Here is a 19,145-nt window from a genome sequence, read left to right as displayed (position 1 = left end):
AACAGGTATTTTTTTAAACCAATGCCTTAACATGTAAAAACTTTAGAAGAGAGTTTAGTGATTGGTTTTTCATATATTTAATACCGAAAATTGGGATTATTTTTTTTTTCCAGGGACAAAACACTGAGCCTGTCCCTTTAAATCCAGGGACAGCCTGTCACCATGGTGAAGCACTAAGGTCTGGCATTCCATAGTATAGACAGGCCACGCCGGCCACGCCCTATAGATGGCCGTACCTGGACCATGGGAATCAGGCACTTTCAAGGACAGCTTTTTTTTTGTGTGGGCGCGGAGGGGGGGCCTTCCCGAGTTTCCGTACGGCAAGGGCGGCCATATTGCTGTACGGCGGAAGCTTCTCTATCTATCTTATATCTGAATCTAAAAGCCCAAATAAAGTGACCTTAGCGAGCGTAGAAGCGCATTTTACCGCGCACATCACTAATACGGAGACGAGAAGGTTATTTTTAGGATTGGAGAACACACAAACACACGCACTGGGGATGGGCTGGGTGGAGCGGCGGCCGCCATGTTGGATCAGGGCGGAAGCGGCAGGGTGGGCGGTGCCATCTTCGCGGTCTGTAGGAGAGGGAAGTGGCGGCCTGTCAGTGAGTGACACCGGGGAGAGAGCGCTAGAGAGAGCAGAGCTGCCGACATGATCCTGCTGGAGGTGAACAACCGAATCATCGAGGAGACCCTCAACCTCAAGTTCGAGAATGCGGCGGCCGGGTGAGTGTCAGGGGCCCCTGTGGCCCTTCAGTGTGACGTGTGGGCCCTGAGTGGGGGGGGGGGAAGGGTCACCTGACTGGGTGAGGTTGTGGGTGAAGGGGCCCTGTTAGGGTGTCAGGAGGGGCCCTGGGGTGCTGTGGCTTCTGTGCTGGGCCCTGAGGGAGGAAATGGGCCCTCAGTGGGTGGGGGATGGGTGTGTGGGTGCTGTGACCTGAATGACGGGGGAGGGGCTCTGAGTAGATGGGTGCTGGGCCCTCACTGGGGGGGGGGGGCTGGGCTCTAAGCCACCTGCCACCAAGTCTTTGAGGGTGTCTGGCAGGTAGCTTGGCCCTTGTTGGGTGTGTTGGCCCGAGTGGTTGCCTGGCATTGCGAATGGGGACAAGTCTCACCTGAACCTGGCACTGGGGGGGTTGTGGGTAGATGACATGACTGGAGATGGGTCAGAGGGTGGCACTGGTCCTGTTGGGGCCCAGTGGACAATCGTTATTGTGGTTCAAAGGGGTGCAACGGGTATGTTGGAGCTCAGCAGGTGTGTGGGCACCCAAATTATGATTAGAAGGGTGCACTGGGCATGTTGAACTAAGGAGGCGTCCAGAGGTTGCATGTGGCATGTTTGGGGCCCAGTGGACAATCGGAGGGGTGCACCAGGAATGTTGTGGTTCAGATGGGTGCAGCTGGCATGTTGGGGCCCAGTGGACAATCAGAGGGGTGCAGCTGGCATGTTGGGGCCCAGTGGACAATCCAGAGGGGTGCACCAGGAATGTTGTGGTTCAGATGGGTGCAGCTGGCATGTTGGGGCCCAGTGGACAATCCAGAGGGGTGCACCAGGAATGTTGTGGTTCAGATGGGTGCAGCTGGCATGTTGGGGCCCAGTGGACAATCCAGAGGGGTGCAACCAATTTGGTGGTGCTCAGTGGGCACCCAACTGATTGCCAGAAGGGTGTGCTGGGCATGTAGAGCTGAGGAGAAATGCAGAAGGTGCATGTGTCATGTTGGGGCCCAGTGGACAATCCAGAGGGGTGCAACCAATATGTTGGAGCTCAGTGGGCATGTGAGCTCACAACTGATGACCAGAAGGGTTGCGCTGGACATGTTGAGCTAAGGAGGAATCCAGAGGTTACATGTTGGGGCCCAGTAGACAATTGGGGGTGCACAGGGAATGTTGTGGTTCAGAGCGATGCAACCGCTATGTTGGAGCTCAGAGGGCATGCAGGGACCTAACTGATCACCAGAAGGGTGTGCTGGGGATGTTAAGCAATCCAGAGGGTCTGTGTGGCATGTGGAGGCCCAGTTGACGATCAGAGGGGGTGCAACCGGTATGTTGGAGCTCAGCGAGCGTATGGGGACTCAACTGATGACCAGAAGTGTGCCAGAGGAATGTTGTGGTTCAGACGGGTGCAGCCGACATGTTGGAACCCAGTGGACAATCGGAGGGGTGCACCAGGAATGTTGTGGTTCAGATGGGTGCAGCTGGCATGTTGGGGCCCAGTGGACAATCGGAGGGGTGCACCAGGAATGTTGTGGTTCAGGTTGGTGCAACTGGTATGTTGGAGCCCAGTGGACAATCCAGAGGGGTGCAACCAATATGTTGGAGCTCAGTGGGCATGTGAGCTCACAACTGATGACCAGAAGGGTTGCGCTGGACATGTTGAGCTGAGGAGGAATCCAGAGGTTGCATGTTGGAGCTCAGTGGACAATAGGAGGGGAATGTTGTGGTTCAGAGGGATGCAACCGGTATGTTGGAGCTCATCGGGCATGTGGGGACCCAACTGATGACCAGAAGGGTGCGCTGGGCATGTTGAGCTGAGGAGGAATCTAGAGGTTGCAAGTGGCATGTTGGGGCCCAGTGGACAACCAGAGGGATGCACCGGAGATGTTGTGGTTCAGACAGATGCAACTGCCATGTTTTAGCTGAAGAGAAATCCAAAGGGGGCATGTTGGGGCCAAGTGGACAATCGGAGGGATGCACTAGGAATGTTGTGGTTCAGATCGGTGCAACTGGCATGTTGGGGCCCAGTGAACAATCCAGAGGGGTGCACTGGGAATCTTGTAGTTCAGAGGGGTGCAACCAATACGTTGGAGCTCAGCTGGCGTGTGAAGAACCAACTACTGACCAGAAGGGTGCGCTGGTCAGTAGTTGTAGTTCAGAGGGATGCAACCGGTATGTTGGAGCTCAGCGGGCATGTGGGGACCAAACTGATGACCAGAAGGGTGCGCTGGGCATGTTGAGCTGAGGAGGAATCCAGAGGGTGCATGTTTGGGCCCAGTGGACACAGAGGGATGCACCAGGAATGTTGTGGTTCAGATTGGTGTAACTGGCAGGTTGGCACTCAGCGAGCATGTGAGCACACAACTAATGACTAGAAGGGTGCGCTGGGCATGTTGAGCTGAGGAGGAATCCAGAGGTTGCAAGTGGCATGTTGGGACCCAGTGGACAACCAGAGGGATGCATCGGAGATGTTGTGGTTCAGACAGATGCATCTGCCATGTTTGGGGCCAAGTTGACAATTGTTGTGGTTTAAGGCTGGGTTCACACTACTACACTACTTTCATCCTACTTTGCTCTGCTACATTGGTCCTACATTTATCCTACATTGGTCCTACATCCATCCTACTTTCATGAACAGGATACTACTTTGGTCCGACTTCAATGATATTCAATGGGCCTGAAGTAGGATCAATGTAGGACCAAAAGTAGTACAGGGAGCATTTTCAAAGTCGGACCGACTTGTGTAGGACGCTACAAGGCGCTCTCATAGGGAAACATTGAACACAGAGCAAAGTAGGATGAAAGTAGTGTAGTAGTGTGAACCCAGCCTAAAACAGGTGCAACCGGTATGTTGGAACTCAGTGGGCATGTGGGGACCCAACTGATCACCCGAAGGGTTTGCTGGGCTTGTTGAGCTCAGGAGGAATCCAGAGGGTCTCTGTGGCATGGTGGAGGCCCAGTTGTCGATCAGAGGGGTGCACTGGGAATGTTGTGGTTCAGAGGGGTGCAACCAGTATGTTGGAGCTCAGTGGACAATCTGAGGGGTTCAACCGGTATGTTGGAGCTCAGCGGGCGTGTGGGGACCCAACTGATGTCCAGAAGGCGTGCGCTGGGCATGTTGAGCTGAGGAGGAATCCAGAGGTTGCATGTTTTCAAGCTGGGGCCCAGTGGACAATCAGAGGGATGCCAGAGGAATGTTGTGGTTCAGATGGGTGCAACTGGCATGTTGGAGATCAGTGGACAGGCAGAGGGGTGCACAGGGAATGTTGTAATTCAGAAGGCTGCAACTGGTATGTTCAATTGCCACAAGGCACGCTAGTGCGTTACTGAGCATTTGGCGCGGTGTAGAAAGTGCATCTGGATGCCATTCAAAATGAATGACTCCGCAATGAGCGAATGCATAGAGCTTGGGCAGTAAAAGCAGGTAGTTGAGCCGTAGTTTTACTGCCCACCTGAACCAAGGACATGCAGAGCTACTCAGGGCTGTACAATGAAACACAATGTCGCATTCGGCGGTCCATCCTGCCACCAAATGCACTACCGTTATTGGGGTCGCAGGTGCAACAAACCCTGTCGCCGTTTGCGATTGCATGCAGGTGGTGCAGCCTTATAAGGGTTTAAAAAAAGCAGTGAGGAAGTGACCCGTTCCTCCCAGCCGCCCTGCCAACCCTTTTCTGTAAAGTGACCCACTGCAAGTCACTTTTCAGAGTGCGTAGCGATGGCTGCTGCATGTGAGAGCGAACCCTACTGGGTCTTGGGAGAAAGTTGGGTGAAGATATTTATAAAGAAACCCTGAAAATAAAAAAAATTTAGCAACAAAAATAAAAAAATCTGTCCTAACACAATATACATTGTATGTGGCGGACGTTGTGCGGACAGTTCCATAGTCTACCATCCGCTCTGTACGAAGGTTGTGAAGCCAGTTTGGGGAAATCATCTCTGTGTGTAGGAAGGTGAAGAGCGGACTTCCTCTTCTGAGGCATTTCAGTACAAGCCCGGGCCTGGAGATCACACATTCCCCGACATGACACCACACGTCTCCGAGGGAGGCCGCCCTGCACCGAGCTGCACCCAGCACCCGTCTACAGCCATGTGCACCCGTCTACAGCCACGCGCACCCATGCACACCCATCTGCCATTCATTTGTAAATCACCTAGGAAGACACTGGGGTGGATTCAAGAAGCAATTGCGCCTGTGTAACCATAGGTTACACAGCGCAATTGCTTACTTGCCCCGGCGTAACGAATGCTCCTGATTCAGGAACCTCGTTACGCCGACTGCAGCCTAAGATCGGCGCGGCATAAGGCTCTTATGCCCGCATATCTTAGGCTGCATTCTTGCGATGGCCGCTAGGTGGCGTTCCCCTTGTACTCAGCGTATAGTATGCAAATTGCATACTAACACCGATTCACAACGTTGCGCGAGCCCTGCGTACGCAATTTACGTTGTTTCCGTACGGCAGTTTTTGCGTAAGGCTGCCCCTGCTATTAGCAGGGGCAGCCCATGTTACGTATACCCGTCGTTCCCGCGTCGCGAAATTTGAATTTTACGTACTTTGCGTAAGTGATTCGTGAATGGCGCTGGACGCCATTCACGTTCACTCTGAAGCAAATGACGTCCTTGCGACGTCATTTGCCGCAATGCACGTCGGGAAAGTTTCCCGACGGAGCATGAGCTCTACGATCAGCGCGGGAATGCGCCTAATTTAAATGATTCCCGCCCCCTAAGGGATCATTTAAATTGCGCGCGCTTGCGCGGGGCATTTTGCCGGCGCGCCCGCGCAATTTACGGAGCTTCTGCTCCGCGAATCGAGGGCAGCGCAAGAAAATTGCGGGGGCGCAGGGCAAAATCGTTGCCCTGCGCTTCCGTAAAAAATGCGCAAATGTAGCTGAATCCGGGCCAATGATTTCAATTTTTTTTTTCTGGCCTAAAGCCGGCCATAGACTGATGAAATTTCCAACAAAAAATCTCAGCAAAATTTGTACACAAATTCTCAGAACGTTCAAATGTTGTCATTTTGAAAGATTTAGTTTGCTTTTAACCACTTAACCCCCGGACCATATTGCTGGTCAAAGACCAGAGCACTTTTTGCGATTCGGCACTTTAACAGACAATTGCGCGGTCGCGCGACATTGCTCCCAAACAAAATTGGCGTCCTTTTTTCCCCACAAATAGAGCTTTCTTTTGGTGGTATTTGATCAGCTCTGCGGTTTTTAGTTTTTGCGCTATAAACAAAAATAGAGCGACAATTTTGAAAAAAAATTATATTTTGTACTTTTTGCTGTAATAAATATCCCCCAAAAATATATAAAAAAAAATGTTTTTCCTCAGTTTAGGCCGATACGTATTCTTCTACCTATTTTTTGTAAAAAAAAATTGCAATAAGCGTTTATTGGTTATAGCGTTTACAAAATAGGGGATATTTTTATGGCATTTTTATTAATATTTTTTACAAGTAATGGCGGCGATCAGCTTTTTTTTTTTTTCCGGTACTGTGACATTATGGCGGACACTTCGGACACTTGTGACACATTTTTGGGACCATTGGCATTTTTATAGCGATCAGTGTTTATATATATATATATAATTTTGCACCAGTGCAACTTGCCATCTGCCAGTGACAATACCAGTGCCACCATTTAGTGCCACCTTCCATCCAGTGCCACCTGCCAGTGCCAACTAAAGCCATCAGTGCCACCTGCCAATGCCAACCAGTGCCAATTAGTGCTGCCAGTCAGTGCCAACCAGTGTCACCTGCCAGTGCCACGTGCCATCTGCCAATCAGTGCCAGTGTCAATTAGTGCCACCTGCCAGTGCCAATAAGTGCTACCTGCCAATCAGTGCCAGTGTCAATTAGTGCCACCTGCCAGTGTCAATTAGTGCCACCTGCCAGTGTCAATTAGTGCCACCTGCCAGTGTCAATTAGTGCCACCTGCCAGTGTCAATTAGTGCCACCTGCCAGTGTCAATTAGTGCCACCTGCCAGTGCCAATAAGTGCTACCTGCCAATCAGTGCCATCTGCTAGTATCATCTTCCAGTGCCAATTAGTGCCATCCAGTGCCACGAGCCAGTGCCACCCAAAAAAAAAAAAAAATTGGCCTAAAATATCGGCCGCAAAAACCGGCATCATATATCGGCCGCCCAGATTTCTTAAATATCGGCATCGGCCAGAGAAAAACCCATATCGGTCGACCTCTATGTGTGTGTGTGTGTGTGTGTGTGTGTGTGTGTTACTGCATTTCTGAGTATCGGGCGCGCATGCGTGCTGCTGGAGGCTCGCTACCGCTTTGCTTGTGCACAACAGGCACAATGTCCACCGCAACTCAGCGATTTGTTTGTTACACAGGCAGAATGACAGTCTGTCTATGTAAACAAGGCAGATTGCTGTTCTGTCAGTATAGAAGGCGTGATCCAGATCTTTGCCTTCGACTAGTACAAGCACCTCCCCCTCACTGTATTAAAATACTGGTCAGGCACACATTTGAACCCTTTTGACCCTGATGTTAACCCCCTTCCCTGCCAGTGTCGTTGGCACAGTGACGGTGCATATTTTTAGCACTGATGAAGAGACTGTATCGCTGTTACTGGTTCCCAAAACAGTGTAGGTGTCCGATTTTTTATTTATTTTTTTGTCCGCCGCAATATTGCAGTCCTGCTATAACACGCTGATCGCCGCCATTACTAGTAAAACTATAAATGAAAATTCCATAAATATATTCCATAGTTTGTAACTGCTTTTGCACACACCAATCAATATACGCTTATTAGAATTATTTTATTTTTTGCTAGAAAAAAAATATGTATTGGGCTATTTATAGTAGGGTTGTCCCGATACCGATACCAGTATCGGGAACGATACCAAGCATTTGCCTGAGTACTTGTACTCGGGCAAATGCTCCCGATGCTTCACCCGATACTTGTAATGTCGGCGGTGATCAGTGCATGGGGAAGTTTACAAGGACCGATCACCGCTGATTTTAAAGCAGCTGAAAGCTGCCGTGTATGCCACCGTGCATGCCACCGTGTATACCGTGCATCCCGCCGTGTTTCTCTCCCCTTCCGTACTCCTCCTCCACCCCCTGGAACTGTCAGGATGGAGAGCGGGGTAGGAGCTGGTAAATCCGGCTCCTTACTGCTCCGAATGGACAGTCAGTGATCACTGACTCTGTCCATTCACATAACTGAAACATTGTAACCTGTGTCTACAATGTTTCAGTTTATGAATGAAGAGAAGACGCTGTCTTCTCTCCTTTCATTTTCAGCACAGCTGATGCTGCTGAGATAGGGACTGGGGAACATGTGTCTCTAGTCCCTTTCTCTGTCTCAAAGGGAAGATGTCAGAGGTCTGTTAAGACCCCTGATATCTCACCAAAGACCCCCCCAACAGGGCTGAAAAAATAAATAAAAAACAAAAGAATAAAAAAATGATTGTAGAAAATAAAAAAAATTCAAGAAAAAAACAGGGCTGTGGAGTCGGAGTCGGGGGAAATTTTGGGTACCTGGAGTCGGCAAACAATGCACCGACTCCTACTAAATTTAGATTGGAATAAAAAAAAAAAAAAAGCAAGTTTAAATGTCCCAATTCACAAAAAGTTATAATTAATGACTTCTCTACTGTAAGAATAAAGACCAATACATGCAGTGCCTCACGTAACCGCAAAACGAACACGTTAAGTGACCGTGAAGAAGCATGCTTTTCATGTGCTTCACTATATGGCACGCAACGCACAATTAGGAGCTGCAATACTTATACTTTCCATAGTGTTGTGTTCTGCTTTTACAGGGATCGCATGTTAGAGAACCAGTAAGTGTCCAAATAAAAAAATTCCAACAGGAGTTTTATAAAGCACTAAAAGAAGTTGAAAAGTATGATCGCTCATCAAAACTTACTGTTGAAGAAGCCATCCTTGTTTATCCAGAGATCGTTAGTGATGTGGCCAGAATAGTTACTGCAATGCCACCCACCCAAGTCAGTGTCGAAAGATTATTTTCAGCCCTAAAAATAATAAAGCCCTGGTTCACACTGGGTACGATTTGGAACGATTTGAGATGCGATTTGACATGTCAAATCGCATCTCAAATCGGCGGCAATTGTCGGCAATGGCACTGTCGCCGCATCTGCGATTTCAAAAAGTAGTTCCTGTACTACTTTTTGCGATTTCGGGCCGCGATTTACATTAAATTGTGGCCAAAATCGCGGTAAAATTGTGCATTTTACCGCGATTTTGAATTCGCAGCAGTGTGAACCTAGGCTCAGTCTGACTTAAGAGCCTCTATGAAAGAGGATCTGGCAGAGGCAATTCTCTTCCTTAGAACTCTACATTGAGATGATTTGCATTTGCTAAGCCTAGAACTACATTTCAAGATTAATATAAACCATTTCTAGGTTTTACAGATTTTGTTTTTGGTTCATTATAGATAAGCTTTGTTTTTGTTCTATTTTTGAACTGGTAAAGATCCTGTTCCTGATGTTTATGCCTGCTGCTACTATCCAGCCACTTGATTGTTTTCATTGTGTTTGTCTTTTGCTTAACCACTTGCCGACCTGCTCATGTACATATACGTCAGCAGAATGGCACGGACAGGCACATGTACGTACCTGTACGTCCTCTGCTTGACGGCGGTGGGGGGTCCGATCGGGACCCCCCCCGGTACATGGCGCGGGTCGGTAATCTTCAGGAGCGATCCGGGATGCGGGGGCGGCAGTTCGTTTTTGTCCGCCCCCTCCGGATCGCTCCCCAGCCAATCAGCTTCCTCCCCCGCCCTCCTCTGCCTGCATTGTAAACACAGGCAGAGGAGGAAGTGATGTCACCGCTCCTCCCGCCGGTATTTTCGTCCGGCGGAGGAGCGGAGACATCACACAGTGAGTACACAAGCACTACACTGACACCTGTACACATAGGCTTACGATCCCCCCCCCGGTCACCCCCCGATTGCCCCCATCAGCCCCCCCCTGTCACACTGTCACTAAATTGCAGTGATCATTTACTGATCACTGCATTTAGTTTCAGTGTGACAGGCAGTTAGTGTCAGGCAGTTAGTGTTAGGTCCAGGATAGCCCCCCCCCCCCCCCCCAATAAAGGTTTTAACCCCTTGATCACCCCCTAGTTAACCCTTTCACCCCCCTTTTTCCAGCGTCACTAAGCGATCGTTTTTCTGATCGCTGTATTAGTGTCGCTCGTGCCACTAGGTAGCTAGTTTTTTTTTGAGGTTCGCCGCCATGTTTTTATAGCGTTAGAAAATTTATGGGGGTACCTAACGCTATAAAAACATGGCGGCGAACCTCAAAAAAAACTAGCTACCTAGCGGCACGAGCGACACTAATACAGCGATCAGAAAAACGATCGCTTAGTGACGCTGGCAAAAGGGGGGTGAAAGGGTTAACTAGGGGGTGATCAAGGGGTTAAAACCTTTATGGGGGGGGGGGGGGGGGGGGGGCTACACTGGACCTAACACTTTTAACCCCTTGATCACCCCCTAGTTAACCCTTTCACCCCCCTTTTGCCAGCGTCACTAAGCGATCGTTTTTCTGATCGCTGTACTAGTGTCGCTCGTGCCGCTAGGTAGCTAGCTTTTTTTTTAGGTTCGCCGCCATGTTTTTTTTAGCGTTAGAAAATTTATGGGGGTACCTAACGCTATAAAAACATGGCGGCGAACCTCAAAAAAAACTAGCTACCTAGCGGCACGAGCGACACTAATACAGCGATCAGAAAAACGATCGCTTAGTGACGCTGGCAAAAGGGGGGTGAAAGGGTTAACTAGGGGGGTGATCAAGGGGTTAAAACCTTTATTGGGGGGGGGGTAGGGGGCTACCCTGGACCTAACACTTTTAACCCCTTGATCACCCCCTAGTTAACCCTTTCACCCCCCTTTTGCCAGCGTCACTAAGCGATTGTTTTTCTGATCGCTGTATTAGTGTCGCTCGTGCCACTAGGTAGCTAGTTTTTTTTTGAGGTTCGCCGCCATGTTTTTATAGCGTTAGAAAATTTATGGGGGTACCTAACGCTATAAAAACATGGCGGCGAACCTCAAAAAAAAAACTAGCTACCTAGTGGCACGAGCGACACTAATACAGCGATCAGAAAAACGATCGCTTAGTGACGCTGGCAAAAGGGGGGTGAAAGGGTTAACTAGGGGGTGATCAAGAGGTTAAAACCTTTATTGGGGGGGGGGGGTAGGGGGCTACACTGGACCTAACACTTTTAACCCCTTGATCACCCCCTAGTTAACCCTTTCACCCCCCTTTTGCCAGCGTCACTAAGCGATCGTTTTTCTGATCGCTGTATTAGTGTCGCTCGTGCCGCTAGGTAGCTAGTTATTTTTTGAGGTTCGCCCGCCAGGTTTTTATAGCGTTAGGTACCCCCATACATTTTCTAATAAAGGTTTTAACCCCTGATTGCCCCTAGAGTTAACCCTTTCACCCCCCTATTGCCAGCGTCACTAAGCGATCGTTTTTCTGATCGCTGTATTAGTGCCGCTGGTGCCGCTAGGTAGCTAGTTATTTTTTGAGGTTCGCCCGCCAGGTTTTTATAGCGTTAGGTACCCCCATACATTTTCTAATAAAGGTTTTAACCCCTGATTGCCCCTAGAGTTAACTCTTTCACCCCCTACTGCCAGCGTCACTAAGCGAACGTTTTTCTGATCGCTGTATTAGTGTCGCTGGTGCCGCTAGGTAGCTAGTTATTTTTTTGAGGTTCGCCCGCCAGGTTTTTATAGCGTTAGGTACCCCCATACATTTTCTAATAAAGGTTTTTAACCCCTGATTGCCCCTAGAGTTAACCCTTTCACCCCCTATTGCCAGCGTCACTAAGCGATCGTTTTTTTCTGATCGCTGTATTAGTGTCGCTGGTGCCGCTAGGTAGCTAGTTATTTTTTGAGGTTCGCCCGCCAGGTTTTTATAGCGTTAGGTACCCCCATACATTTTCTAATAAAGGTTTTAACCCCTGATTGCCCCTAGAGTTAACCCTTTTACCCCCTATTACCAGCGTCACTAAGCAATCATTTTTCTGATCGCTGTATTAGTGCCGCTAGGTAGCTAGTTATTTTTTGAGGTTCGCCCGCTAGGTTTTTATAGCGTTAGGTACCCCCCATACATTTTCTAATAAAGGTTTTAACCCCTGATTGCCCCTAGAGTTAACCCTTTCACCCCCCTATTGCCAGCATCACTAAGCGATCATTTTTCTGATCGCTGTATTAGTGTCGCTGGTGCCGCTAGGTAGCTAGTTAGTGCCAGTAACGCTTACACCCACACGCAAAACATACTCCCCCCATATGTGGAATTACACCCCAAAATACATTCTGCTGCTTCTCCTGAGTACGGGGCTACCACATGTGTGAGACTTTTTGGGAGCCTAGCCGCATACGGGACCCCAAAAAACAATCACCGCCTTCAGGCTTTCTAAGGGTGTAAATTTTTGATTTCACTCCTCACTACCTATCACAGTTTCGAAGGCCATAAAATGCCAAAATAGCACAAAAACCCCCCAAATGACCCCATTTTGGAAAGTAGACACCCCAAGCTATTTTCTGAGAGGGATGTCGAGTCCATGGAATATTTTATATTTTGACACAAGTTGCGGGAATATGATAAACTGATTTTTTTTTGCACAAAGTTGTCACTAAATGATATATTTCTCACACATGCCATGGTTATATGTGGAATTGCACCCCAAAATACATTCTGCTGCTTCTCCTGAGTACGGGGATACCACATGTGTGGGACTTTTTGGGAGCCTAGCCACGTATGGGGCCCCGAAAACCAATCACCATCTTCAAGATTTCTAAGGGCATACATTTTTGATTTCACTCCTCACTACCTATCATAGTTTTGAAGGCCATAAAATGCCAAGATGGCACACAACCCCCCCAAATGACCCCATTTTGTAAAGAAGACACCCCAAGCTATTTGCTGAGAGGCATGTTGAGTCCATGGAATATTTAATTTTTTTGCCCCAAGTGATTGAATATTGACCAAAAAAAAAAAAAAAAAAAAAAATTACAAAACGTTGTCACTAAATGATATATTTCTCACACATGCCATGGTTATATGTGGAATTGCACCCCAAAATACATTCTGCTGCTTCTCCTGAGTACGGAGATACCACATGTGTGGGACTTTTTGGGAGCCTAGCCAAGTACGGGACCCCGAAAACCAATCACCGCCTTCAAGATTTGTGTGAGTGAAATCAAAAATGTATGTCCTTAGAAATCTTGAAGGTGGTGATTGGTTTTCGGGGTCCCGTACGCGGCTAAGCTCCCAAAAAGTCCCACACATGTGGTATCCCCGTACTCAGGAGAAGCAGCAGAATGTATTTTGGGGTGCAATACCACATATAACCATGGCATGTGTGAGAAATATATCATTTAGTGACAACGTTTTGTAATTTATTTTTTATTTATTTTTTTGGTCAATATTCAATCACTTGGGGCAAAAAAAATTAAATATTCCATGGACTCAACATGCCTCTCAGCAAATAGCTTGGGGTGTCTTCTTTCCAAAATGGGGTCATTTGGGGGGGTTGTGTGCCATCTTGGCATTGTATGGCCTTCAAAACTATGATAGGTAGTGAGGAGTGAAATCAAAAATTTATGCCCTTAGAAATCTTGAAGGTGGTGATTGGTTTTCGGGGTCCCGTACGCGGCTAGGCTCCCAAAAAGTCCCACACATGTGGTATCCCCGTACTCAGGAGAAGCAGCAGAATGTATTTTGGGGTGCAATTCCACATATAACCATGGCATGTGTGAGAAATATATCATTTAGTGACAACTTTGTGCAAAAAAAAAATCAGTTTGTCATATTCCCGCAACTTGTGTCAAAATATAAAATATTCCATGGACTCGACATGCCTCTCAGCAAATAGCTTGGGGTGTCTACTTTCCAAAATGGGGTCATTTGGGGGGGTTTTGTGCTATTTTGGCATTTTATGGCCTTCGAAACTGTGATAGGTAGTGAGGAGTGAAATCAAAAATTTGCGCCCTTAGAAATGCTGAAGGCGGTGCTTGGGTTTTGGGGTCCCGTACGTGGCTAGGCTCCCAAAAAGTCCCACACATGTGGTATCCTCGTACTCAGAAGAAGCAGCAGAATGTATTTTGGGGTGCAATTCCACATATAACCATGGCATGTGTGAGCAATATATCATTTAGTGACAACTTTTTGTAATTTTTTTTTTATTTTTATTTTTTTGTCATTATTCAATCACTTGGGACAAAAAAAAAAATATTCAATGGACTCAACATGCCTCTCAGCAGTTTCCCTGGGGTGTCTACTTTCCAAAATGGGGTCATTTGGGGGGGTTTTGTACTGCCTTGACATTTTAGCACCTCAAGAAATGCGATAGGCAGTCATAAAATAAAAGTTGTGTAAATTCCAGAAAATGTACCCTAGTTTGTAGACGCTATAATTTTTGCGAAAACCAATAAATATACGCTTATTGCGATTTTTTTTACAAAAGACATGTGGCTGAATACATTTTGGCCTAAATGTTTGACTAAAATTTAGTTTATTCGATATTTTTTACTTTTTGTTATAAGAAAAATCTTTTGTTTTCAAAATTTTTGGTCTTTTTCCGTTTATATCGCAAAAAATAAAAATCGCATAGGCAATCAAATACCATCAAAAGAAAGCTCTATTTGTGGGAAGAAAAGGACGCAAATTTCGTTTCGGTACAACATTGCATGACCGCGCAATTACCAGTTAAAGCAGCGCAGTGACAAATTGTAAAAACACCTTGGGTCTTTAGACAGCGTATTGGTCCGGGGCTTAAGTGGTTAAACTGTGCAATACAGTAGACTGTTGGCTTCCCAGCAGGTAGTCCTGTGGTAGGTTGCGTTTCTTTCCCTCAAGGAATGTATAAAATACATTCGCATATTAATACAGAGGAGTCGGAAGTACATAAAACTGAGGAGTCGGAGTCGGAACATTTATCTACCGACTCCACAGCCCTGGAAAAAACACACTGACACGGTCCACCCCCCCCCCCCCCCCTTAAAAAAAAGAAAGCATTATAAATAAAAAAAAATTGTAATAAAATAAAATGTAAAAAATTAAACATTGTTAGAGATAAAAAAAAAAACATACTAACACATGTGCCGCTGAGATTAAAAAAAAGTATCGGTACTTTTACTCGGTCTTAAAGTGGTATCGGGACAACCTTAATTTATAGCGCAACATTTTTACTGCAGCGGTGATCAAATGCCACCAAGAGAAAGCTCTGATTGTGGGGGGAAAAAAGGACGTCAATTTTTTTTGGGTACATCGTCGCACGACCGCGCAATTGTCAATTAAAGTAATGCAGTGCTGTATTGCCAAAAATTGCCCTTTTCAGGGGGGTAAATCTTCCAGAGAGAAAGTGGATATACATTGGTCCAAACTAAAAAAAAAAAAAGTTTTTATATTGGAGGGATTAGAACAGCTGTCAGTTCTACTTTAAGATGGTTCCTTTTTGTTCTGTCTACTTTTTGGATTTGGTCTTCTTTCTCTGTATTAATTTTTTCTTTCTCTTTTAGGAATAAACCAGAGGCGGTGGAGGTGACCTTTGCAGGTAACAATTTTTGTCACCCTTTTTTTTTTTTTTTTTTTTTTTTTTGTAATCTGTGAGCTTCAATGCTTAACGTGTTACTGAACCCACAACAGTAAAATCAGTGTGTATATGCAGCGAAGCATGCTTGTTATAATCGCTGTGAAACCTAAGGGGTTAATCCTCTGCGTAGTGTAAAGAAGGCTGTTTGATCCTGTCTTCTCTGATCCTCCCGTTCTTCCTCAGTCCCCAATCCCTCTGCTGATAGTACAGAGCCCTAGGAGGCAATCTGCACATGCTCAGTTTAGTGTGTATTGCTAGAGAGATTTTTTTTTTCTCTTGGGGGAGAGTGGATGTGATCATCACAGCGCCAATCTGCACTGTCCAGACAGGAGGGTCAGGGGTCCTGCAGCCTCGCCTTCTCTTTTTCTCTTTTTGCCTCGCCTTCTCTTTTTCTCTTTTTGCCTCGCCTTCTCTTTTTCTCTTTTTGCCTCGCCTTCTCTTTTTCTCTTTTTGCCTCGCCTTCTCTTTTTCTCTTTTTGCCTCGCCTTCTCTTTTTCTCTTTTTGCCTCGCCTTTTTCTCTTTTTCTCTTTTTGCCTCGCCTTTTTCTCTTTTTCTCTTTTTGCCTCGCCTTTTTCTCTTTTTGCCTCGCCTTTTTCTCTTTTTCTCTTTTTGCCTCGCCTTTTTCTCTTTTTCTCTTTTTGCCTCGCCTTTTTCTCTTTTTCTCTTTTTGCCTCGCCTTTTTCTCTTTTTCTCTTTTTGCCTCGCCTTTTTCTCTTTTTCTCTTTTTGCCTCGCCTTTTTCTCTTTTTCTCTTTTTGCCTCGCCTTTTTCTCTTTTTCTCTTTTTGCCTCGCCTTTTTCTCTTTTTCTCTTTTTGCCTCGCCTTTTTCTCTTTTTCTCTTTTTGCCTCGCCTTTTTCTCCTTTTTCTCTTTTTGCCTCGCCTTTTTCTCTTTTTCTCTTTTTGCCTCGCCTTTTTCTCTTTTTCTCTTTTTGCCTCGCCTTTTTCTCTTTTTCTCTTTTTGCCTCGCCTTTTTCTCTTTCTCATCCAGCGATGTGCTTGTGAGCAGCAGTGATGTGCCTCTCCCTCTCCGGACATGGTGGCAGCCATTGGCTCCTGACAATCAGATTGTGTTGGGAGGGAGCTGGGGGCATGGCCAACCACTCTGTATGTGTCTAGCTTGGGATTGAGCTTGCACAAGTTACCCTATAGCAGGGAGGAGCGAGGAGCTTATGTGGGGGATCCCAGAAGAGGAGGATTGGGGCTGTTCTGTGCAAAACCATTACCCAGAGCGGGTAAGCATAACATGTTTGTTAAAAAAAAAAAAGAAAAAATTGAAGCTTTAGAATGACTTTAGGCTCTCGGATTAGTAAATGCAATGTACTGAATAGCTCATTGTAAAGCTCTGCGTATCGTTCCGCTGTCGGGAAAGCTCCCACGGTGTTCTGATAAAAATAGCGCTGACTTTTCCAGGTTGGAGAAGAGACCCGCGGAGCTTTTCACCACTACGAATAATGCCGCGTGCTTTTATAAATGGGGAATTGCCAGCAAACTGCACACCGCTCTCCGTCGTCAGAGGGGAGGCCTTTGTGACGAACAGATTTCTTGTGGGATGTTTGGATGGAGTGAGTCACTCTCCCCGGGAACAGTCCGCGTGTCAGCAGCTTTTCCTTCTTTATTTCTACATTCTAGTAATCATTTTTATTGCATTCATATGTTTTCTACATCCGGAAATCATCAGACTGGAGATACATCCTGTCCTCCTTATGCCGCGTACACACCATCATTTTTCGGCATTAAACAAAAACGTTGTTTTTTCCAACTTCATCATTAAAACGACGTTGCCCACACACCATCGTTTTAAAAAAAATACTCTAGCAAAGCGCGGTGACGTACGGCACTATAAAGGGGAAGTTCCATGCGGATGGCGCCACCCTTGGGGCTGCTTTAGCTGATTCCGTGTTAGTAAAAGACGATTTGCGCTTTTCTGTCTGTTACAGCGTGATGAATGTGCTATCTCCATTACGAACGGTAGTTTTACCAGAACGAGCGCTCCCGTCTCATAACTTGCTTCTGAGCATGCGCAGGTTTTTAACGCCGTTTTAGCGCACACACGATCATTTTTTTACAACCCGAAAAACGGCATGGTTTAAAACGTCGTTTAAAAAAATGCAGCTTTTTTTTTTTTTTGTTGTTGTTTCTCAGAACCCGAAAAATGATGTGAAGCCAACACACCACCATTTTAAGTTAAATTTTTTAAAAACGATGTTTTTTTTTCCATGCCGAAAAAATTAGCGTGTGTACGCAGCATTATATTCGTAATTTAAAGGAACATAAACTGAGAATTTTCTTACCCAATCATGTGTACACGCTGACTACCCGTCCGTGTCAACCAATTAAAGCACAGATAAAGTTAGACATGCAGTAAGACGGATTTAATTTTTAGTAAATAGGAAGGTATATTGTTTAAAACATATATTCAAAAGATAAAACGATTTTACGTGCAGCAGTTCTTGAACTTTTCTAGAGAAGTTAGGGGAAAAAAAAAACCACTTGAGTTAGAATCGTAAATCTTCTTCTTTTTTTTTTTTTTTGATGGACAGCTGCGGGCAGGAGTTTTTAGGTGAGGCTTCGGCCTAGTCCGCGGTGTCCTGTGTCAGCACCGGTCCCGGGGAAAAAAAATTATCTAAAACAAAATTTTTTTTTTTTTTTTTTTTTCTTTTGAGCTCTTATATATCTATATCTTCCGTTGCTTTTTGTTTTCTGACCCAGCCCAAAAGGATGTCATACATCCCAGGAGCCTTCAGAAGGAGAGCAGGGACTAAGCACACCTTTCTGTCTGCATGCCTGAGCTAAGGGCAGATGCATTCCAAGAAGTATATGCTACTTCCAACTCCATTTCATTGTGGGCCACATCCGCAGTATGGTTTTCCTCCAGTTGTATCTGGGGGTGTTCTGGATTTGGGGGGTGCTTTGCATGCCGAGTAGAGGGTTTGGGGGGGTGTTTTAAATGTTGACTACATTGTTTGGGGGGGGGGGGGGGGTTCTTTGCGTGCAGCGTTAACCCCCCTCCCCTCCCCAAATCGCCCTTGCATCTCTCTATCCTCTCTGACCCGGCTCTAGTACCTCCCTGTGTAGGTGGCTCCGCCTCGCCTTGCAGGGAGATCACTCTCTCTCTCTCTGGTTCTGGAGATCTGTCTCTGTGTCTGTTTTTCAAAGTGATTTTTCAACAAAATAAGGCATGGAATCATGGATGGATGGGGGAGCTTGCTTTCAATATAAAAAATAAAATAAATATTAAACAGCATTTTCAGTCTGTGTTGCTCAAAGTATAGTTGCACTTTTAAGATGAACTGCCGTCTGCTCACATAATTTTAAATAAAAAAACATCTTTGCCATTCTGAAGCTTCCCTCCACCCACTTTGCATATTGTTTTATATATACTGCGATTCTGTACTTGTCAAATATGCTGCAGAAATCTCCCTCCACTGAGTCTGGCTGCAGCCATTTTAACTGTGGGCAGCTGAAGCTGCTGTCTGTTCACTTCCTGGATTTACACAGACACACCTCCCACAGGGATGTATTCTGGCCTAGGCCGACAAGGCCCAGGCCTAGAGCGGCACTTTGCGCGGGGCCGCCGGCCGGTTGGTTGCGATTTTGCTGGGTCTGGTAAGCGGGCCTGTTGGCCATTATTCATTACTATTCCCAGGGATGGAGCCATTAGGAAGTGCCTAACCTGCTATTCTCTAGGCCTTATTGACTGCCACAATGTCCCTCTCTGTCCTTTTTCCCGCGGCGTCCCTCTGTCCTTTTTCCCGCGGCGTCCCTCTGTCCTTTTTCCCGCGGCGTCCCTCTGTCCTTTTTCCCGCGGCGTCCCTCTGTCCTTTTTCCCGCGGCGTCCCTCTGTCCTTT

General features: G+C 46.6%; 1 protein-coding gene across 1 annotated transcript in view; it reads left to right on the top strand.

Annotated features, from left to right (window-relative positions):
* Positions 1-540: 540 nt before the first annotated feature.
* ARPC2 (actin related protein 2/3 complex subunit 2) overlaps positions 541-19,145 on the top strand; it is a 45,539-nt gene continuing 26,934 nt past the window's right edge. Inside the window, exons 1-2 of the mRNA XM_040358213.1 lie at positions 541-726; positions 15,222-15,256. Of these exons, the coding sequence (XP_040214147.1) occupies positions 653-726; positions 15,222-15,256 (109 nt within the window). The 5' untranslated portion in view covers positions 541-652. The remainder of the gene's footprint in view (positions 727-15,221; positions 15,257-19,145) is intronic.

Source organism: Rana temporaria, chromosome 6, assembly GCF_905171775.1.
Source record: "Rana temporaria chromosome 6, aRanTem1.1, whole genome shotgun sequence".
NCBI classification, from domain to species: Eukaryota; Metazoa; Chordata; class Amphibia; order Anura; family Ranidae; genus Rana; species Rana temporaria.
The sequence above is the reverse complement of the archived record's forward strand: the minus strand, read 5'-3'. Positions and strand labels throughout refer to the sequence as shown.